At 52.1% G+C, this 22,419-nt stretch overlaps 6 protein-coding genes across 6 annotated transcripts; 1 reads left to right on the forward strand and 5 right to left on the reverse strand.

The window, feature by feature from the left end:
* Positions 1 to 1,928: 1,928 nt before the first annotated feature.
* On the reverse strand, positions 1,929 to 3,431 carry J4E92_011062 (uncharacterized protein; the record flags this gene model as incomplete). The annotated part of the gene is made up of 1 exon (XM_051502394.1): positions 1,929 to 3,431. The coding sequence occupies one exon, from the start codon at positions 3,429 to 3,431 to the stop codon at positions 1,929 to 1,931; it is 1,503 nt and encodes a 500-aa protein (XP_051347392.1).
* Positions 3,432 to 3,576: 145 nt separating this feature from the next.
* On the reverse strand, positions 3,577 to 4,980 carry J4E92_011063 (uncharacterized protein; the record flags this gene model as incomplete). The annotated part of the gene is made up of 3 exons (XM_051502395.1): positions 3,577 to 4,440; positions 4,487 to 4,903; positions 4,954 to 4,980. The coding sequence occupies 3 exons, from the start codon at positions 4,978 to 4,980 to the stop codon at positions 3,577 to 3,579; spliced, it is 1,308 nt and encodes a 435-aa protein (XP_051347393.1).
* A 618-nt stretch (positions 4,981 to 5,598) lies between these two features.
* J4E92_011064 (uncharacterized protein) lies at positions 5,599 to 7,100 on the reverse strand (the record flags this gene model as incomplete). Its single annotated transcript, XM_051502396.1, has 2 exons — positions 5,599 to 6,470; positions 6,521 to 7,100. The coding sequence occupies 2 exons, from the start codon at positions 7,098 to 7,100 to the stop codon at positions 5,599 to 5,601; spliced, it is 1,452 nt and encodes a 483-aa protein (XP_051347394.1).
* Positions 7,101 to 8,073: 973 nt separating this feature from the next.
* J4E92_011065 (uncharacterized protein) lies at positions 8,074 to 8,950 on the forward strand (the record flags this gene model as incomplete). The annotated part of the gene is made up of 3 exons (XM_051502397.1): positions 8,074 to 8,076; positions 8,127 to 8,405; positions 8,474 to 8,950. The coding sequence occupies 3 exons, from the start codon at positions 8,074 to 8,076 to the stop codon at positions 8,948 to 8,950; spliced, it is 759 nt and encodes a 252-aa protein (XP_051347395.1).
* Positions 8,951 to 13,810: 4,860 nt separating this feature from the next.
* Positions 13,811 to 17,483, reverse strand: J4E92_011066 (uncharacterized protein; the record flags this gene model as incomplete). The annotated part of the gene is made up of 5 exons (XM_051502398.1): positions 13,811 to 15,692; positions 15,741 to 16,381; positions 16,430 to 16,969; positions 17,022 to 17,172; positions 17,224 to 17,483. 5 exons carry the CDS (start codon positions 17,481 to 17,483, stop codon positions 13,811 to 13,813), a joined length of 3,474 nt encoding a protein of 1,157 aa, XP_051347396.1.
* Positions 17,484 to 18,519: 1,036 nt separating this feature from the next.
* Positions 18,520 to 21,388, reverse strand: J4E92_011067 (uncharacterized protein; the record flags this gene model as incomplete). Its single annotated transcript, XM_051502399.1, has 5 exons — positions 18,520 to 19,415; positions 19,468 to 20,327; positions 20,375 to 20,610; positions 20,659 to 20,917; positions 20,967 to 21,388. 5 exons carry the CDS (start codon positions 21,386 to 21,388, stop codon positions 18,520 to 18,522), a joined length of 2,673 nt encoding a protein of 890 aa, XP_051347397.1.
* Between the last annotated feature and the right edge of the window lie 1,031 nt (positions 21,389 to 22,419).

Raw genomic sequence — 22,419 nt, forward strand, 5'->3', positions numbered from 1 at the left:
TCTTCGACTTGGAGTATATACCGAATACATGATGACAAATAGCCGCCTGTGGAGGAGGAAACCATGCTACGTGCTGCATACGTCGACGTTGACGATTGACAGCTAGTCGCCCTAAAAGTACTGCATACGTCCTCGCTAGTACACAGCATGTTTATTTTCAAGGTTTTGCTGCTACGTAGGTTTTAAACTGGCGATAAGATACCTTTTTTCCCACCAGTGTTCTTTTGGTTCTTTACAATTCGGCCTCGAGATCAGCGAGAAGGATTAGGAGGATGCCCTTGGCATGCAGCTGGCTACATGGGTTTGCAGCAATAACAATTTACCTTCCATATACACCCAGAGCCCCACATGCGTATCGCAGTGATCGTCGAGTATATAGCCAGCGTTCTCAAAGGCTAAAATGGAGTCGTACGACATTAGGGTAGAACCCGGGGGAGTGACTCCCGGGCCCCGCAGCCATCACACCGATATTGGCTGTTCACTCAACAACATGTGATCGTGGGTCGGATTTGAGAGACGGCAGGCAAAGACGGAAAGCAAATATCTAGAGTATACATTGTCTCTATGTTCACGTCGTGTATATTCCGGACATCCCACTATTCTTATCCTCATTTCCAACACCACCTCCCACAACCACAAACATGCGGCCAACCTTCCTCCCCATCCTCCTCCTCGCCCACCATGTCTCAGCCCAACCCCCCTTCTTCAACATAACCATCCCCCCCATGCTCCGCTTCCAATGCTCGCAACTCGTCGTCGAGCGCCTCGACCCCCTCGTCTTCCCCTCCCTCATCCCCTCCCCCCACCTCCACCAAATCGTCGGCGGAAACTCCTTCACAGCCTCCATGCCCCCCTCGCACGACCTCGTCACCGCTTCCACATGCACAAGCTGCACTTTCTCTGAGGACTTCTCAAACTACTGGACCGCCGTCCTGTACTTCCGCGCTCGCAATGGCACGTATAAAAGGGTGCCGCAGTTTGTTAGTGAGGGGCTGAAAGGCGCGGCGGGGATAACGGTGTATTATACGCCTGATACAAAGAATCAGACTGGTGTCACGGCGTTCAGACCGGGGTTTCGCATGTTGGTTGGGGATGCGTTGGCGACGGAGAAAACGTCGGCTCGGAAGGTGTGTTATAGGTGTATGCCGGAGACGGGTGATAACATGCATCTCAACTGCGCGGCGCCGGATGCGCAGACACTTCCTACGGGTTTCTGTCCGGGCGGTATTCGCTCTGTTATCACTTTCCCCACGTGTTGGGATGGCGTTAACCTGGATTCTCCGGATCATCAGAGTCATGTGGCGTATGCGGACGGGGCGGGAGAAACCGATGTCGGGCCTACGGGGACGTGTCCTGAGTCACATCCTGTGGCTATTCCGCAGGTTATGTATGAGGTTATGTGGGATACGAGGGAGTTCAACGACGAGGGGTTGTGGCCAGAGGATGGAAGTCAGCCTTTTGTGCTTAGTACGGGGGACAGGTGAGTTCTCTTTATCCTCCTCGAACGTTGATCGAGTCTAACGGGTTGTCAATACAGCGACGGGTTCTCGCAGCATGGAGACTACGTGTTTGGCTGGAAGGATGATTCACTCCAGCGTGCTATGAATGCGCGCTGTATAGGTGATAAGTGTTCGGTGCTGGACTATCAGACTACTGAGGAGGCGATGAAGTGTACTATTCCGCGGACTGTTGATGAGGATGTTGATGGTTGTAAGTTATGCCGTATTATTATACAAATTCTATACTAATCACTCGATCTAGGGTTGGCAGAACTTCCTGGAGGTCTTATGAAGGTTTGAAAAAGAGCCAATGTGCGTGATTCGATGGATTAGAATAACTCGATGATTCAATTGTATGTATGCGACACGCAAGGTTTAGAGTTCTCGTAATGTAAGCTATTCATGGCATCCATCTCAGCACTAGGAAGATCATTGAACAGCATCGAAATCCTCATCTGCAATCTTCAATGCTCGTATCAGCCACTGAAGGAACCCGCCGCGAATCCTCTCCCCACCAATCAACGCTATGCTTGCATTCACCTTCGTTCCCTTACAACGCGTCACAAAGACGACGTTGTGATAGTCGAATAATGCCAAGCAATAACACTCCCGCTTCTGTCCAAATGATAACATGGCTTCCAGAAGGGGCTTCGCCGTGCGCACGATACCTTCGCCATTCGTGAACGTAAGGTCCGGCTTCCGGAGACCCCAATCGCCGGGTACGATCGTGCCGGCAGGAGCAAACTGAACTATACCAACGAGCTCCTTCGCGTTGCGTTCGCCGGTCTTGCGCACATACCAGGTGATGGCGTCGGGAACAATATCGTAGCTGTGTTTGAGGGCCGGAGAGTGATCCTTACCGGCAATGACCAGAAAGTCGATCAAAGTGAGTTGTGAGGATTTCAGGACGCCTTCCGGTGTGGCGATTGCGGAATCGTCGACAGTATGGAGTGGGCTGTCTCCCACTTTGACGAGCTTGCCATCAGGGGTTGTGTAGATTTTGAATGCACAGCCACCGTACTGGGCGCCGAACGTGAGTAGCGCGCTGCTTACCTCGCTATTGTCGATATGTTTGTCATGTAGGAAACATTGCGGCGGAGTCTCCAGAGCCGCGGCCTCCATATTCGAGTCCTCCAGCGCGTATCCCACAAGCGGTTTCAGCATCTGTACGTTTGTGTTTCTGATCGCCTCCCCTAGCCACATAATGAGCTTGTAGCGAATTTCATCTGACCATCCCACGAATACGGTGACACCTGACTGGGGTTTATCGTTGAATACGAACAAAATCAGATGCACACCGTCGTAGAAGCCAATCCGATCACATCCGAATTTCAGACGAATGTTGGCGGCTGCCGTCCCCAGGGTGTTAGTCCGTTCTTGGTGTCTTGAAACATGGGCAATGCTGTCGCCGTCGTCGTCCTTTTTTACGATATCAAGACTTGAGTCGTTGGGCCATCGTATGACAATAGCGATAGGATCGAGTACATCATCCGCTTTGATGCACCAGGCCATTGTATAGGGTTGGCCAGCGTACAATTTCGAGAAGTGGATGCGATCGCCGTAGTACCGTTTGATGATGTCATTGGGAATATCTACGAGTTCCGTCAAGGTGGAACCAAGGTCGGGGATGCTGTTCACGTCGCGGAGATGGGGATGATACACGATATCGGTGTCGTCAGAATTGGATGGGTGTCCTTCGGGAGTTTCGTTCTGGTCGGCGTCGTTGGTTGATGTTGATGGCGTACTCGGCTTTGTCTCAGCTCCCGGGTAAGTGTCCGCACTCTGTGTTGATAGTGTATGTCCGACAAGCGTCTCTGTGGAGGAGTCCGAATCGGAAGCGAGGGTCTTAGCGAGCTCATCCACTTCAGCCCTCAGAGAGCGCAATTTGTCTGTGATGGAGCATGATGAAGCCTCGGGTGAGTTGGAGGACATGATGTCGACTGCGAAGACATAAAGTCGAAGGTGGTGAGAGAAGGCAGGGTGAGGGTCAGTTTGTTGACATCACAATGAAACTAGCGCGGGTGGGAGTGGAAAGAGCCCTTCAGGGCTGGGTTATGAACACCATGTGCTAACGTTCCTAGGCAGTTGCGACCATCTGGCCACTCAAATCCCTCGTCACCACACGTCTCATGATCTCTACAAGATCAATATCGACGTTGAGCCACCACTTCCTTCGCTCTTCCGGCGAGAGCAGTGACACCTCTCCTTCTGTCTTTCTCTTTTCCATTTTCGGAAAGCAGAGCCACAGAACAAACAGAGCTGCGAGAACAGCCAGAATGATGGGCTGTAGGACACCAAGGCCTTTCGCTTGAGCAAGCGATCCGATAGCAAAGGGTAGCGCAGCACCTCCGCCGACACCTATCGCAGCAGCAAAGCCTATTGCGGAGACGTGAAGATGTGGCGGGAGAGCTTTGGTCGCTGCGACGATGACAGCTGGAAAGAGCGGGCCGAGAAAGAAGCCTTGTAGTGCGACGAAAACGGCTGATACGGGGAAGGAAGGAACGAGCCAGAACATAAGTTGGCATATGATGGCGATAACAATGTATATCTGTCGTACAATCAGCTTGTGCAGGTTCCATTCTGATCTTGACCCTACCAGAACAGCGAGCTTCTCGCCAAGCTTTGGTGTGATGAAGCTCAAGACAAGGCGACCGGCAGCGACGCCAGTCCAGAACCCGGTCGCGACAATGGCAGACTCAAAATCTCCGCCTGCTCTTTCCTGACGCATGAAGGTAACAATCCAACCTCCAAGCGCTCCACCAGCTCCCACATACCCGAAGAAGAAGATGGCGGCAATCCAGGTGACGCGACTCCTGAGTGCCTGCTTGAGACGGCTTTCACCTTCTGCATTCATGCGAACTGATTGTTCGCGATACACTTGACCTGAACACGTTCGGAATGCCCAAATCGACGTCGCAAGCTCAATGCAGGCGCCACCGAGCTATTTAAGGTTAGCAACAACGTATTGAGTATCCTTGGTGACTGACCATGATGTAGTAGAACTGATACCATTGCCATCCACGCTTCGCAATCAAACTAGTAGCAGCGAGTGGACTAAGCAAAGCCCCCAGCCCGTATAGCCCATGCACAAATCCCAAGACCTCGTTCGCATTGGCCAAGCTGCCTGCCCACGCGTTCCAGGCTGCATCTTCAATTCCGTTCCCAAATCCCGAGAAGATGAACAAAATCACCAAAACGGGGTATGGTGGATGGAGAGCGATGCCTACATAGGCGACTAGATGGCAAACAGGTCCAAGGAAAGCAATGCCCCGTTGACCAAAGTGGATGTGCAGCCAGTTGTTGAGGAGTGCAGCACTGATATATCCGCCGATCGGAGATAGAAACACTAGCGAGACGACAACATATGTTAGATCGTAGTATCCCTCAAGGTAAGGAATGATAGCCTGTGTAACGTTAATAGTGTCCATGTATGCGAAAGTGTTGTATCGCTTACACCGTATGCGGCATCATTTGCGCCCATGATAATAAACGCGAAGAGAACAGCGAATGTGCGGGATATATTGGCCTTTGGATGGCTCCATCGCTCAGTTACTGATACTGTCGTTGATGGTTGGGGAAGGAATGCGGCTGGCTCGATGCCGCTGCTTCTTTGGTCATTGTGTTTACATCCTTGGTCGCGTAACGTCGCCGGTGCTACATGTCGCAATTCGATACTCGCCTGTAGCGTATTACCTGGAAGTCGATTGGCGCTTGGATCTGTCTGTGTTATGGTGTGAGTAGACGACATGGCTACGAACACCGAGCAAAACAACGAGCCGCGCGGGACGATGAAGTTCGACTTCTGACGAACGGCGAACAAATATGAGAAGTTACTTGTAGGTTCCGTACGTTGCCCGTGTCTTGCACTCGGAATCAGTCACGATACTGCAACACCCGGTCACGCTTGGCACTACCATACCGAAAGCGGGAATGCTTGCGAGGACCTGTGTGGGAACACATTCATATGCAGAAAAACCAGATCTTTCGCAGACTCGCTAGACACATGCATTGATACGTACAACGACTTAAGTATACTGTAAGTTTGGCAGCTCTGGTTCGTTGGAGAACCCAGGCCTGCGTCATTCCATGGATCAATGCTTTATCCAGGGAAAGGATAGACAGCCGGACTCTTGTACCCGTTCGTACCGACGGCCCTCACGCCGAAGATGACATTGTCCTTGCTGAGGGGAAGCACAACTGACCCAACTTTCCCAACATCGAGCATGCGAGTCCACAAGCTCGCTGTAGTGGCTCGCCACACGATTTCGTAGCTCGCGACATCTGTGCTATTGGAAACAATCCACTTGATGCGCGAGTCGTTGTCCAAAACTGTCGTGTCGATGGTAACGTTACGTGGCATACCAGGAGCCTGTGAGAGGGACCAAAGCGTCGCTAGATTGACCTTGCCAACACGTGCTGTGAAGTCAAAGTCGACGAACTCGATTAGGTCGCCGTAGACGGTGCCGTTCTCGGTGCGTAAGTCTTGATGTTGATGAGCGAAGTTCTCGTTAGGCTCCGTGTAGCGGATAGCAGGGTAACCCGCTTGAAGGAATCCAGTGTGGTCACCTCCACGTAAGAAGCGGTCCAAGCGGTAGATGATGGCTACGTTCATGCCAGTGGCATTGTTGGCAGCGACTTCAGCTGAAAAGCGCGCAAGCTCTCGTGCAGGGCTATCGTTTTCGCCCCCGATCTGGAGTCGTCGCGCTGCTGTGACGTTGTTTTCGGCTGAAAGAGGCGGAACACCTTGAGCGAAAGCGCGAATGGTGTAGGGGTCTTTCTGACCGCGATCTCCAGTTGAGGAACCGACAATGTCGCAGTTCAGCATGCCTTCGACATTCGTGCTAGAGTTCTTGAGTGTTTGTGCCAGGTAGGTGGAGCCATATAGACCCTGCTCTTCGCCAGATACAGCACCGAGGATTATTGTTGACTTGGGCTGATGCTTGGCAAGAACACGCGCAATCTCCATCGCAACTTGTATAAGTCAGTTTGATCCTGTAACAACCCTTTCAAGAAACACATACTAGCAACCCCACTCGCGTCGTCGTTGGCACCGGGAGAGTCAGCATCGTAGTTGAGCACGTCAGTGACCCGACTGTCAATATGTCCGGTCATGACATATACCCTGTCGGGAGTCTCGCTTCCCTTGGCAGTCGCAAGCACATTCGATATGTACACGGGAAAGGGGATTCTGCTGGCTATTCCTTGCAAATAGCTTTGCACCTCGACCGTCATCGTGCCGTTGCTGTCCGCAGCATATTTTCGCATCTCGGAGGCTACCCAATCCCTCGCTGCATCTACTCCGCGCGTCGAGCTGTTGTATGTGGCAAGGGTATGGCGGGTTCCGAACGATACCAGTTTGGTGATCGTAGCTTCGATGTTTGCTGAACTGATTTCATTCACGATAGCTCGCATCTCATCGTCCGGTGCTTGCGGAATCAGCTCCACGCCGACGCTGGAAGGAGGCCATGCTGCATTGGCACAGTCGGTATATGACTCCGCATTGGCAGCCACCGGTAGCGGGAGATCGCGACCGAAAAGAATCTCGTGCGCGTAGGCGCTCGAGAGCAGCGCACTTCCGAATAGTGCTGATCGGAGAAACATAATGACTGCGATGAAGAGATGGCTATCCGACACAAAGCTCGCAAATCGGCTTCTTATATCGAAAATGGAGATGGGCCGTCGCCCAATGTGCGAGACGGCACATGATGGCATGGATCCGCATATCGGAAGTGGTCTACAACGAACTTCCCATGCCAGTTAGCACACTGGGTCTATAGTGGGTGCCCATCATCGTTTTCTGCGATCTCTTCTCGAGATGCACCTGTTCCGCGGCTCGGCAAGCGTAAATACCCAGCCCTGCTACTTGCCGACAGGGTAGGAGATTACCGGATTAGGCAGGTGGAGAAGGAAGAACGACGTCAACCACGGATGATAGAAGGCTTGACAAGGCCAGATGAACGCCGATAAGGAGGAGGGCGCAGTGCAATGACTAAAGGTAGAGCGGAGAATTATCACTAGGCGGAACTGACGACTGTGGCTTGTGCGGGTATACTCTCACAGCAACCTGCATAGCTGGGTAACATGAGGATCGCAGACCGCAATTACTGATCAGAACAGAAGTCCAAGGACGTTGGATCTTCACGCCCTGTGGTTGGCCGCTTATAGAAGCAGTCGCGACGTCGTCCAGGAATCCAGGGCGGGGGTACCGTAATCCAGGCGGTTCAGACTCTGGCCGGGATTTGCTGTCTGTATCGGACATGAGTATCGGCAGCTTTGCACGAAGCTGTGAGGTCAAGCTGCAAGTTTATATGCATTGTTGTAGAGTACCCAGATGTCGAACAATGGGGAGCGAACTGGAGAGAGCTCTCCGAATGCCACTAGCGCTGGTGCGCTAAAAGCTTGGCATTTCAGGGTCCAGCAGTCGGACTTCGCGATGATGCAATGTGTCAAGTCGCGAAAGTCTGCCTTCAAGGCTACAGTATAACCTTCACCGTAACAAACCTCACACTACATCTCCGATCTATACTGAAGTAATTGGTTCACTTCAGACCGACGAAAACCCTGATATTCCGCGATGGTACGCCTCATCTACTCATATTACTCAACACAAACTTACGTCGCGAACAGAACGCGCTCTTCAACAACGCCTTACGGCAATCGACATCGATACGAAAAGACTTGGATCAATTCGCCGACTCAGCCTCGCCATCACCACATCTCCAAGCCCAACTAAACGCGTCCCTAGCCACATTTGCGCGCACCATCGACGACTATGGCAAGCTTGCAAAGCAAGAGCCTGTGCAAACCAAAGCAGAAAAGGCACATGAGAGGTTAAAGAACTTCCGGGCTGAACTCGAAGAGTACCGGACAAATTTCAAGCGCATAAAAGGTGTAAATGAGGAAATCGTACGTTTCGAACCGACGCCTAAGACTCTCGTTTTGTCATTGCGAACGCCTTTGCTGACTAGGAACAGCAAACCACAGAGGCACGAACAGAACTGCTAGGCCGTCGTCCACACAACACAGCAACCCCCGAAAACCCCTATGCCCAGCCTAATCTCTCTGCCCAACATTCGGCGTTCGCACCTTCCCAACCCTACAACCCCAACGCTCCCTACCGACCGAACCCCTATTCGGCTGGCGCACCAGCGGGTGGCGACTACGACCGCGAGGGCCATGTGCTGAGGGAAAACACCTTTTTCAACAAGACGTCAGAGCAGTTGGATGAGTTCTTAGACAGAGGACGGACGGTCCTTGGCGATCTGGGACAGCAGAGAGAGATGCTCAAGGGAACACAGAGACGGCTATACACGGTTGCGAATACCCTGGGAATCAGTGGCGATACCATCCGCATGGTTGAGCGGAGAGCCAAGCAAGACAAGTGGATTTTCTGGGGTGGAGTCGTCGTCTTCTTCCTGTTCTGCTGGCTGGTCATTCACTATTTGAGGTAATGGCCTAGCCACGGTCATTGGATCGTGGATAGGACGGTTTTCTAGACATTCAGGGGACATCATTTGAATTAGCGAGGCGCATGGAGCATAGTGTATATTCAGAGGAGAATGGGTGTGATGTTTCGCGCAACATGACGATATAGCAGTAAGTTTGTAATGGACCTCATGCTACTTCGAGGCCAACTAAATCGTTACAGGTACGGATTAGTAAATCTGATACGATTCGGCAAGAAAACAATCAAGCATGTGTGCACAGTTCGGCCATATCGTTGAATCGCTCGTCAAAGTCCATTTCCCCTGCCAACTATGGTTACTCGAGCTTCACTACAAGTCCTCGAGCTTCCGGCCAATATGATTGAGCTTCGAGTATATTCTTTCCTGCTGATACTGCAGCCTTCCGACATCATCAAAATGTCCATTCCGCTGGATCCATGGGTATGCATTTCGAGGATGGTGTTGACGATATCGATGCCGATGACGACGGCCAACAGATAGCCATCTGTCTCTTGGGTCTTCGAGCCTCGGTGGCATTATCCCACCTTGATGACCGAAGAACGGATATTGCTGCCGTTTCATCATCATCGCAGCGCATAGGTCGTAGCATGCTGGCCGCCGCCTCATCTCGTATGATCGGCCGACAGCACCCGAGAAACAGCGTAACAGTTGCTCCAGGACTCGCTCGGATACCAAGCCTTCCAACGCAACGAGGCCCATGCACCACTCCCTCCGCATCCCAGGTTGCTCATCGTACACGACTTCGTGTAGGTGACCTTGCAGGAAACCCATCATGGACGCGGCCAATGCCTGCGATCGAGTGGCCCGAGCGACTGAGCAAAATATCAGAAACCGGTGCCTGCTGCAACGAAGGTCCGAGGTCTCCATGACGCCCAAGTCTTTTCTGAGACAGTCCTTCATATGCTCATCTAGGCGTGTTCCAGTCGAAGCGGCGAAATTGGACTTTGGCGCAAGGTATCCGATGAACTGCTCAAGAGTTGAAACGATAGTGTCGGATGTGATGGGGTACTGCAGTTTCTTGGAGAAAGCCTCAGCCATCTGTGATATCAGGCGTCGGCTGTCGAATGTTCTGGCAAATCCCAGGTTGTGAATGACATCTGGTAGCCATTTCTGCAATCCGCCCCGACTGGGGTGGAGGACTACGTTGGTAGCGAGTCTGATCGTGACAGTATCCCACATGGATCGGCGATTTTCCTTCGGAAAATACGCAATGTCGCGCGGAAGGTTTCGATGATGTGTTGGGAGGAGAGGATGGTAGTACAGAAGGTCGAAGAAATGTTGCTCAACCGGCCACTGGCATCATTATATGCTCAGGAGCGTTGAGCACTAGGCCTACCGTCAGCCCTCCCGATCGATTGACAGACAGACGAATACGTTGAAGTGTCACACAAGTTTGCTCCGACAACGCGCGTGGCCGCCTCATATGATTCTGGCCAATTAGTGCTCACGCTATGGTTTGGCTTACAGTACAATTGCGACACGACAGTGTGGATCGACGTACGCCGTTTTGTACACGCATCTACGAAAAGCAGGTTCCATCTGTCATATGAGAAGCGGTACCAAGCGTATGGCGCATCATTTGATGGGATCTAGAGATACGCGATCCATATTGTTTCTGAGCTTTCTGGCTTACAGACCGCTGCAAGAACGACAGAATAGGCCTGGAACACCAGGCAAGGCTTTCACCTCGCTATCTAAGAGCTACGAAATTTGGGAAGCAGTTCTGTCATGACTACGAAACAGGCCGTAAATGCAACGCCTCGCTAGAGCACCCCAGGACACATTCATGTCTGGTAACATGAAAGGCTTAGAGCCTACCCGCCAGAACCCACTTTCATAATCAATCTCAGTTTTTCGACACTTCTTGGATGAGTTCAGCTCTCGCGTATGGTACAAATCGGATCGTCAATGTCGACAGCCGAACGTTCGCCATTCCGTCAACCCAATGTTCCCTCATACGAGCCATCGTAGAGCGGTAGATCAATGCAGCCTCTGGTCGACACCAGAGAGACTTTTATCTTGCTCAGTACATACCTCCAGCAATCAGATAATCCAATTTCCCATCAACACTGCTCAACTGCATGCTCATCTCGTTCTGCTGCCATTGGAGGGCCTCGAGCTCGTCAAAGTAATCGCCTCTTGGATATGCGACAGGCGACATCATTGGCGATGCCCAACTAGAGCTCGGGTACGTTGGGATGGCGACGCGCATATCGGGACTGTGACGACGCCGTATGACAGGCAATGATCGCGCTCTATGACCGGGCCACGGCAAGGCTCGGGGAGCGCGACCACGGAGAAAACCAGCGTATGGCATAATTGCGAAGGGCTCGAGATCCCTCGTCGTAGGTTCTTCCAGTGCCTCTTGTACCTTTGCCAAAGCTCTCCACCAGTCTCCATGATATTTCGACGACTCTTGCGATAGCACAGGTTCGTTATTCACCCAGAAGTAAGTGAGTGCTTCGGCGAGCAAAAAAGACCCATGTTCAGCTGCTAGATACGACAGTATAATGAACATCCGTCGCACACTTCGAAGACCTTTGGAATGGTAACGGCTTTTGACATCCATGACCGATTGGGTGGTCAGGATCTGAACAAGGCGCTTTTGCTTTTGCCCTTGGTCAAAGTGGGGGTGCTGTCCAAGCCTCGTGAACAGCTCCGAGAGGGTGTTCTCGATATTCAGCCTCGTTATGCCGTAGCGATATGTGAAACGGGCTTCGAGATTATCCACAAGGTCGTCTCCGTCGACATTGTGCATGCTCGATAGCTGAGGAAACCAAGCAGATAATGTCTGACGATCCACGGAGATGGAACGGTGCCTGCTAAATTGTATCCTCATGGTTTCAATGCTGGTATCTGGATAACGCCGATGGGTGTTAGATAGATGTTGCTGGGGAACTGAAAAGGAGGCTTTGGCTGTTGGCTGAGAAAGAAGATGACTGGGCTATTTACGGTACCTGACACAGAAGCCAGCCTCTATATACCCATCAAGTACCGGTGAGAGCGTTGTTGCCTCGCAAGCCAAGTGATCACACTCACGGACCTTCTCGGTGTCACAGGACAGTGGAGGTGTTTGCTTGAAATGACGACGAAAGTAGCCAGTAAGACCACACGAGCCCCTTGCTTCTCGGTACAGTGTAACGGTAACAGAGACACGTCAGTCGTTTGGTACCGGAGGTTTGTTCCAGTTCATGTAAACCCAATCAAGCATGTCGTGCGCCCTGTCTTCATCATTCCTCCAGCGGTGTGCATTATGCTACGCCCTGATGCGACACCGTACATCACTGTAATGGACCGACAGTCAGCCTGTCGACTTCATCGGCCTCTTTCCTCGATCGTCCCATCGAAGCTAGATCTACTCAAAGGAACGCCGTTCATGTTGATCGATTTAATCTCATCGGCTAGGATGAGTGCAGGATCTCAACAAAAGCTTAGTTCACATGCGAAAACTGAGAAACACACAGACAACGGCGCGTGGGAGCTTTCTCAACAGCCTCAGCCACTGCTCTATGCCTAAACGAGTTATCTGAATGCCACGCTGGCGTTGGGTCAAGGCGGTATCCAAGACTGCGAGCCTTGACGGTCAGCGTGGGCTGAGCTGCATGTGAAGGAGCGCCTACATCGGAGCAAACTATGATACGATCATGAGCAGACACCCTTACGAATTACCTGTGTTATACGTGAGGCTAGAACATTACTAGTCAACGGTTACTGTACCCAGACGATAAATACAGGGCTGCCACTACTACCGGGTGCCTGGGTGGTATGGGAGAAAAGTAAAAAGGTACTGGCGATTGTCGGGGCATTCTGCACTGAGGGAGTCATGCGCTACTCTTTGTGAGACACAGAACACACTGGGAATGCGATCAACTGATCTTACTGAGATTCCCTGTCAGAATTTAGCTTTGTGTTCTCAACCACGTTCTATTTAGTCTTTTGTGTAGCGAATCGCACCGCGCCAGCTTGACCGTCGACACCGCATCTGCAGATAATGTTCCGGCCATCCCAGCTCTGCTGCGCAAACTAGGCAAGGTACGTATGCCTAATACTCGAAAGGGGAACCTATGGTCATTCCCAACTTTGCCAGTCAGCCGATGAGCATTATATACTACACAGACAGCTTGCTATGACTGATTGCCTAGTCTGATCACAATAGCCTCACCGTTGTTTCAGGTTTATTATATCCACGTGTGGAAAATGACAGCGATTTCGTGCGGGGAAGTCCCAACACTTTATTAAACGCTCATCACATTTCGGATTCCAAATCCAGGCGTAATGAAGCAACAATCACATAACCACCTTAAAACGAACAACATTGAGTTTCCAGGAACTGACTGTGAACATGTACCACCATCACATGTCAGCCACTACGTTCATACTCGTGCCACATGACTGCGGGTGCAACACTCACCATCCGATCGGCAACAACGCTTGCAGCTATTTTAGTGAAGAAATCATCATCTCGACAACCATGCAGTTGGAACACTGACCCAAGACCAGCAGCTACGTCGATACTGAAAGTCACCGATAGGTGCCACGTACGACCCAACACTATGAACAGAGCTGAAGCATCGAACTTGAATGATCATGCATGATCGAACACCCATCGGCGGGTCAAGAGACCCCTAACCCATAGCGCTATTATACCAAAGAACTGGGAGCCAGCATGCAGAGGCTGAGGCGATCACACGACTGCACAAGTCAATCCCATGGCCAACAATGAAGGAAGAAGTGATTGAACGCGAGAGTGATGTACCGATTCTTGTACAAATCCAATGATGGGAATCATATATACAAACAAACACCACGACGCCGTCCTGGATATGCTCAAACCGCACGCGTACACTACCAGTCCAGGCCCCCAGCCCCCCTCTCTCCACCAGCAAGTATCTGCGCGGCCTTCGCCTTCTCCCCTAACCCACCCTCAAGATGCGAAACCTGCATCCCCTTCCTCCCCTTCAACTGCATCCTCTGCAACTTCTTATCCAGCGCCACAAAAGGATCTTCCGTCTCACTCTTCTTAATCTTGAACTTACTCGTACCAAGCACGCTATCCAGTTCCTCCACACTGGGTAACTTGACATACAACCAGCCATCACCGCGCTCCTCGATAGGGAAAACAGCAATGTTGACGCTCTCGTCGTTTGCGCATTTCCCCGCGTTGTCGCCAGAGAGTTCGTAGTTGCGCTTGTGGTACGGGCAGCTGACCCAGAGTTTGTTGTTGGCGAGGTCGTCGCCGATGAGGCCGTCGGAGAGGACGAAGGCGCGCTTGTGCGGGCACATTTGCTGGGTGCAGTAGTATTTGCCGCGCACTTTGAAGACGGCGAGTTGCGTGTCGCCGCGCTTGATGGCTTTGCTGTCGCCTGTGTCTGCGTCTTTGAACTCTTCGGCTTTGACGAGGGGCTGCCAGGATAGTTCTGTCCATTTTGTGCCGCGGAAGTCTTCTGTGATGGAGTCTTTGGGCCAGTATGAGGGCCGTTCTTGGCCGCGCTCTTGGGTCGGTTCGATGGTGTCGACGATGGTTTCGGATGTGTTTGCGAATTGGGAGAACCAGGAACGCTTCTTGGGGTCTTTGAGTACTTCGGTCCATTCGCAGAAGAAGGTGCCGACGAGGTCTTCCATCTGCTTCTCGAGATCTGCGCAGATGCCTAGCTTGTCTTCGAGTATGACTTCTTGAAGGTACTTGATGCCGCCGGGGAGGTTCTCCATCCATCTCGCTGTTCGTTGGAGCTTGTCGGCTGTGCGGATGTAGAAAGAGAGGTAGCGGTCGAGGATGGGCACCACATCGTCTGGTGGCACGTCCTTGGCGAGTAGCTCCGAGTGTCGTGGCTTCGCGCCACCGTTGCCGCCCACGAAAATGTTGAAGCCCTTCTCAGTCGCAATGAGACCAAAGTCCTTGTTTTGTGCTTCGGCACACTCGCGTACGCAGCCAGATACTCCGCCCTTGATCTTGTGGGGTCCACGGATGGACTTATAGCGCTCTTCTAGACGCACAGCCATGCCCACGCTGTCGCCGATGCCGAATCGGCACCATGTAGTACCGACACATGACTTGACTGTTCGTAGTGACTTGGCGTATGCGTGACCAGACTCCATTCCACCATCGATGAGCTCTTGCCAGATGTCGGGCAGGTCTTGTTTCCGTGCGCCGAACATGTCAATACGCTGGCCACCGGTGATCTTGGTGTAGAGGTTGTACTTCTTCGCGACGGTACCGATGACGATCAGCTTCTCCGGGGTAATCTCACCACCTGAGACTCGCGGAACGACTGAAAATGTGCCGTTGCGCTGAATGTTGGCCAGAAATCTGTCGTTGGTATCTTGTAGACCCCTGTTGTTGACTTCCAGTAGATGCTTGTTGTACAGAGAGGCGACGATGTTTCCGATGGTGGGTTTGCAGGCTTCGCAACCCAAGGAGTTTGGATCTTTTCCAGCTTCCTTCATGACAGCAGCAAAGTCCTTCAGGCCTTTGACGTAGATGATGTTGAAGAGGTCGGCGCGCGAGTACTCGAAATGTGGGCAGAGGTGATTCTTGACTTCGTTGCCCATGGAAGCCATGGTCTTGTTGAAGATCGTCTGCACAAGCGGCATGCAGCCTCCGCATCCGGTACCAGCTTTGGTGCAAGACTTAACGTCGCCGATGCTCTTGCAAGTTCCATCCTTGGTTGCATTGACTACATCGTCTTTGGTGACGTTGTGGCATGAGCAGATCTGAGTGTCGCCGGATCTATGTGATGTTAGTACAGCATTCTTGTATGAGCGCAGTGCAACCTACAGATCTGAACCATCATCGTCGCCCTTCTGCGCACCAACGATAAGCTCACTTGGCGCCATCTCCAGTTGCTTTTGGTTCTTCACCATGGGCACCAGCTTGATGTAGTCTTTCGTGTCGCCAATCATCATGCCACCCAACAGGTACTTTCCGTCCATTGTAAACAGATACTTCTTGTACACTTGCTGGAATGGGTCCTTGTACGTCAAAGCCTTGACCGGTGGTGGCGCTGGTCCGTCCGTCAGGTTCTTAACTCGATCTCTCGGTGTCGCTCCGGTGGCATCTTTCTTCTCAGCTCGTTGTCGTCCAGGCATGTTCTTCGGGCCGTCGCGATCCGCGAAGAAGTCACCGAAACTCGCGACCTCAACACCCAGAAGCTTTAACTTGGTGCTGAGATCAGGTGCTTTGAACTTGCGGGGCGCATGGGCTTTCGCTTGTGTGAGGTTGAAGGCGAGGACATCTGCCATCTCGACACCAGGAGCGATGAGACCGAATGTCTGGTTCTCCCAGCTGGCGCATTCGCCTACGGCGTAGATGTCCGGTTGTGAAGTCGCTAGGTCAGGGCCGACCACGATACCACCTCCTCGATCGGCGCATTTGATACCTGCTTTGCGGGCGAGCTCGTCTCTTGATTTGATACCGATCTGCTAGAGTCAGTCTTTGTCGTTGTTTCGCGGTCCAATGTTACTCACCGCGAAGCAAATGCACGAGCACTCCATCTCATCACCGTCCTCAAACACCACACCCTTGACGAAGTTGTCCTCGGTTGTCAAGATCTTGCCCACTCTCTTGCTTAGCATGACATCCAAGCCCAAAGCGCGGACCTGTTCGACGACCATACCGCCCGCATCGCCATCCAGTTGTCTCGATAGCACCCATCGATTCCGCTCAATGAGCTTCACTTTCGCGAAATCTTCAAGGTCCATCATCGCGTGTGCGGCTTCCAGACCTAGCAGGCCACCACCGACTACAGCGCCTGTTGTACCTTTCCTTGTCGAAGAGAATTCGATGAGTCTTTGTAGGTCTTCGATTGTGCGGTATACGAATACGCCATTCGCGTCATGGCCGGGTGTATGTCGTGGGAGGAGCGCGTCGGACCCTGTTGCCAGGACCAAGATATCGTAGGGTACCGTTTCGCCGGATGAGGTCTTAACGTTCTTTTCGGTGGAGTCGATTTCGGTAACGAGGGTGTTGAGATGGTAGTTCAGCGAGCCTTCCGGCATTGACGCATACTAGGATGAAGTTAGCCGCATACATTTCGTCCTCGCTTGATGCTGAACCTACCCATTCCCTGGGATTGAGATACAAGTTCTCGACTTTCCGATGTTGGAAAAAGCTCGTCAAGCCGACGCGGTTGTATGCAAGATGTGGTTCTTCACCAATGACAACCACGTCGTATTCTCTCCGCTTCACATCGTACTTCATGAGCTTCTCGCTTGGACAAATCAGCTCTTTGTCTAAAGATCCAAAAGACTTGCCGACTTACATGAATGCAATGCCCACCATACCCAATCCAACAACCACAATCTTCTTCCGTGGATGTTGATCATTGATCTCGCCCTTCTTCTCCAGATCAGCTACCTTCTCAGGCAGCTTGTTAGCTTCCGCATCGTTCCACTCCGCATTCGATATGTTGCCGTCTTTCGATCCCCATGTCGCTGTGACATGGCGATCGCCAGGTGGAGAGTGTGATTCGCCAGATGAGGGCTCGATGCCATGTGTGACGATTGGCTCCGTCTCAGCCATGATGTATGTGAAGGCTATCAAAGCCTCGGGTATATGGATATCAAGGCGACGAATGTACCTCTGAAGCAAGTAGTCGAACTAGCACACTCAGCCAAGAGGGCACAAGATACCACAATGCGTATGCGTAAGCGTAAACTGCAACACTCACTCCAAGAAGAGTAAGAAACAGAAGTTTGTGAGAGGAAAAGTTGGCAAAGGCAAGAGATGACTTCAGCGAGTAGAATCAGTAGAGCAAGATACCTCAATAGCCGCAACCAACAACTCCGTGGCACGAACTTCTCCCGCGCGTCGACCCAACACGCGCTTTGCCCTCCCGCGCCAACCCCTCCGCCACATACGAAAGGATAGATAGCTCAATCATCCCATCTCCCAATCACGCATGCCCCGCGGTGGTCGCGGAAATGCATCGTAACGCAGCGGGGTTGCTCCTACCCCCTGCAACTGTATGTTCCACAACCTAGCTCCCGTTCGCACGGCAGTAATGAACGACAAGGATACCGTGGCGCGTCCAGTCAAACAATTGACATTGCTCATTAATGTTACTAGGGGGCGATGGAGACGCGTTCTCCGTGGAGATTTCAAGACAGGTGTGATGTGGAGACGCGTCGGGTGGGTTTGGCACTGGTTGGGTGTTCCTTATCGTGAGCTAGGCAGCTTGGCGGCAGGGGGTGTCTCGCTTCGTTATCAGGAGAGGAGAGGACGGAGATGCGGGTTTGTGGTTGATGGTCTCCGGGGGATGTCATTGTACATGTGTGGTTCGGCTTGGAGGGTTATACGATGGAGAGGATCGAGATGGGCGGGTAAAGTGCGATGTCATGTCCAGACTGGTCTTGGCCCTACACGTGATGGGAACGAGCAAAGGACTCGGTGTTAGAATCATTGAAGGTAGGCTTGTAGTAGGGCATACTTTGGCTCTTCAAGCAAATGCAGTACATGTACTTCGATAAACGCGACTTTATATACAGTGAATAGACCGAAATGATACATGTCTCAATCCCTCCAATACCTCCAAACTCCTCGAACAACAACATCGACACTAGAAGAACATCAACTCCTCATCCTTCCAGCCCTGCTCATTCAACGCCTCATGCGCCGCCTTCTCCAGCGCCTCGGGCCCACAAATCAGCACCAAACTCTCTCCTCCATCCCTAACACAATGCTCCCCCAACAACTCCTTGCCAATCCGGCCCCTCAATCCCTGCCAATCCTCCGGCCCTTGAGTCAACGTATACAACAACTTACACCTCTCCGTGTTGTCCCTCGCAAAAGCATCCAAATCCTCTCTGCACAGTATATCTTCTACCAGCCGGTTGCCGTTGAGAACAGTACAATGCGTAGCATCCTCCTTGTCCTGCATGACAGCGCGTAGAACCTGGAAAATGGGCGTGATGCCGCTGCCACCGCAGATCATGAAGAAACGCTTCACTCGCCGCTCTTTTCCGTTGACGGCACATAGACCGCGACCTAGGTACTCGAATTTACCAATGGGGCCTTTGAAATCAACCCAGTGGCCTGTGGGGATGGAGTCGAGGGCTTTTGTCATTTTGCCGCCGGCGCGGTGGGGTGTGTCGGCGTAGACTTTGATGAGAACGTCGCAGTAGCCGGTTTGCGTGGTTTGGCTTATGGGTGTGTAGGACCGAATTATGGCTTCGCGAGTGACGGGATCGCGGAGACGGATCATGAGGTGTTGGCCGGTGGGTAGGCCGAGCGCTTGGTCCGGATGGTCGAGCTTGAAGCGGAAGATGCGTGTGTCCCAGGAGACTTTTGTCTTGGAGTGGAGGAGGGTTTTGCGCCAGTTGCGGGAGTCGAGGAAGATGGGGCGCGGGGTGGTGGATTCGGGGATGTGTTCGGGTTCTGAAAGGAGTTTGCGGGAGGCTTCTGAAAGCGTGCCGATGTGATAGTCTGGCATCATGGCTTTGGCTGTTTCGCTGTCTGCTTATTGTTAGCCGGGGTCGTGTCGTCTTTTCGGTGATGTGAAACTCACGAATCGCCATAAACTCATCTGTAGCATCCTGGGCCGCTGCGCTTATGATGCTCTGCGCACCACCCGGGTGGCCTTCCAGGAAAGTAGTGCCGTCGTAGACTTCGCCGTTGACTATGAACCACGGGTTCTCAGCCTTGTCGTGCTGCCGCAGCTCATCGATCTCGATGACCTTGTCAACCCCATCTTTCGTCATTTTGATCTCTTTCGCCTCCTCGATGGCAGCATGTTCTGGCTCTTCACCTCCAATCTTCTCGCCCCAGTATCCGTTCGTGAGATTTCCACCGGCCTTCTTGACGCGCTCCATCCAGCCACCAGGCATCAACGCGGGTTGCGTCGGGTGCTCAAATCGGAGTATGTCGTCTTCCTTGTGAATAACTATCCGGAACCATGGGTTGTTCATCATACCCAACACACTCCAGTACATGTCTCTTGGCTGAACGCACATCGCCTCGTCCATCACCCGCACCACGATATCATCCGCCTCTTTCAGCTCGGCAGTGCTAATCTCCAGATTCCAGAAGCACCAGCAGAAGCTCGTTTCGCGCCAGTCCATGTCCAATCTTGCGCCGTATAGTTGTCGGTCTTCGAAGGCCCGGTACTTGTCTTCTGCGTAATCGATCTTCGCAAGTCGCCATGTCTTTCCCTTGTCGAGCGATAGTTCGCATCTTGTCACGCGTCGTCCACCGCCACTGTAGGCGTAACCCCGGACATTATACGATTCGGGACTTGAAGATAAGGCCAGTTTCTCTTCATGTGCGGGACATGCAATGGCTGAGTTCGGCGAAAGATCATAGATAGCGTAGCGATCGTCCATCCACCATTTCGCGTTCTTGGCTGCCTCATCTGGGTCGACAGTGGTACTGGAAAATGTTAGTCTTGATCCCATTTCCAAGTTCGAGGCACATACGGTAGCACTCGGTTGTCGTAAATGTGGTACCAGTTGTCGCTTGGCTCAGCCGTAACGATCAACTTCTTCAACCACTTCACGCTTCGGCCACCGATCTGTCCCGGTATCACGGCTCTTAACGGCTTGCCGTGATCAGGTCGCAGCATCTCGCCATTCATCTTGTGCGCCAACATGATGCCCCGGTTTGGGTCCATGACCCAGTTAAGTTTCACCGATGTGCCGTAGTATCCGTTGGGCTATGCACAGTGTTAGACGTTGTACGTTGCCACCGAAAAGCAACTTACGAGTTTGTCAGCACCTTCCATGCACACGTACTTCGCTTTCCGTAGTGGCTTCGCTCGGTCAATGATGTCTCTCATGACCACACCAGTGAACAACGCTGTTGAAACGCCGGCTGGGCCCCAAGAAAATCCTTTGCTCTTCCTCACGACGTTTTGCTCTTTCCGCCTGTTACCAGCACAGACTAGAGTTACAGGATATGTGACATTCTCGTATTCCTCAAGCAGCTGCCGCAAGGTGATCTTCAGGGGGTTGGCTACCAGACTAATGGAGGTTTAGTATGAAGACATCATCTTCCAAGAGCGCAACATACCCTTCAACCGAGAACTCCCAATCAAGACACTCTGCATCCTGTACATCAGGCACTGGGCCATGGTTTCGCACATAGAACAGCTCTGGGCTAGTCAAGAAACCCTCGTTGAACAGGTCCGTTAACGGTGCTTCGGTGTTGAAAGGATGAACACCGGTTAGCCGGATTAGTCTTGGGTCTCTTGGTACATGCGCGTCCGGGGTGGGTTTATCAACGTCCAGAACTTGTGGTGGAGTATTTGCTGGCGGTGGAAGCGGAAAGTCTGGTTCTGATGTCGAAGTGGTAGACTTGGTGTCGTCTCCGTTCACGGTCTCTGGTGGTGATGGCGGCAATTGTATCGATTTCGACGCGGCATGTGGCTGTGGCTGATGTTCATGGGCAGGAGGGACGGGCACTCCCGCCGGAGTCTGCGTGGCCACGCTCATGATGCGTGACTAGGAGATGGGGTACCGAAACTTGGGGAAGATTCAGTAGGATCGGTATAGGGCTTGTGCTATACGTGATGGCCACTGCGATCAAACAGGTTTGGAATATTCATGAAATTATGCCAATGGAGCGGGAAAGATATGCGCAAAGCGACGTATAGGCAAGATGACGATGCTGAAATACCAGACCAGACTAGACCGGACAAAAGGCAGACGGGGCAATCGAAGTTGTTTGGAGTTGGTGATACTATGTTAAACCCGGAGTGTTCTAAGAACGTAGTGGCACCCTTCAACCAGCTAGTTGGATACGTCAACGGTGTGGTCAACGTCAGCTGCTGCACAGCAATACCGCGGAAACTCGACTTCGATCTGTGGGGAACAATCGCATCCAGCATTCCGTCATCATCCTAGCTAGCATCGAACGCCAGGCTTCGGTCATCTCGAATTACCATACCAGATACGCTCTGATATGCGAGCTTATCTTTAACGCTCAGATTGGGGATAGCGCGTGATATGTGTACGCGATGGCGTTAGCGGGCCTTGATGCCGCTAAAGATTGTTCCTGGCCGGACCGAGAAGGCTGAACTGTGGTGTGGGGGCTCGGCTCTTGATGTGGATCCAACATCTATCCAGCGGAGATGCCACACTCGTGAGTTCCAGAGATGCTGGACTTGCGCACTCTTTGATCTTGTTTGATGCACGGTAGTCGCCAATATTGCGCGAATTTTTGAATCTTCTTAGTGCTCACAGGGCGAAATCGCGTGTAACAGTTCTGGTATTGATTGGGACTGTTGCGAACAACTTGTGGTCTGCAGACATGACATTTGTCACTCTTCTGCAGAGTCGAATGTATCGGAAAAGACTCGGTTGATATTTCGTCGCATGCGAAATAGACGCGACATCTTCCTGCTTGTTTTCTAGCTAGCTCTGACGCGTGGTTTCCTGCTCGTTTTACGACTTGGGGTCATGGTTGGAGTGTGCTGTCTGAGAAGAAGATTTATTAGTTTTTAAATCTTCTTCTCAGACAGCAC

Source organism: Alternaria infectoria (assembly GCF_024043175.1).
Source record: "Alternaria infectoria strain BMP 0036 chromosome Unknown scaffold_56, whole genome shotgun sequence".
NCBI classification, from domain to species: domain Eukaryota; kingdom Fungi; phylum Ascomycota; class Dothideomycetes; order Pleosporales; family Pleosporaceae; genus Alternaria; species Alternaria infectoria.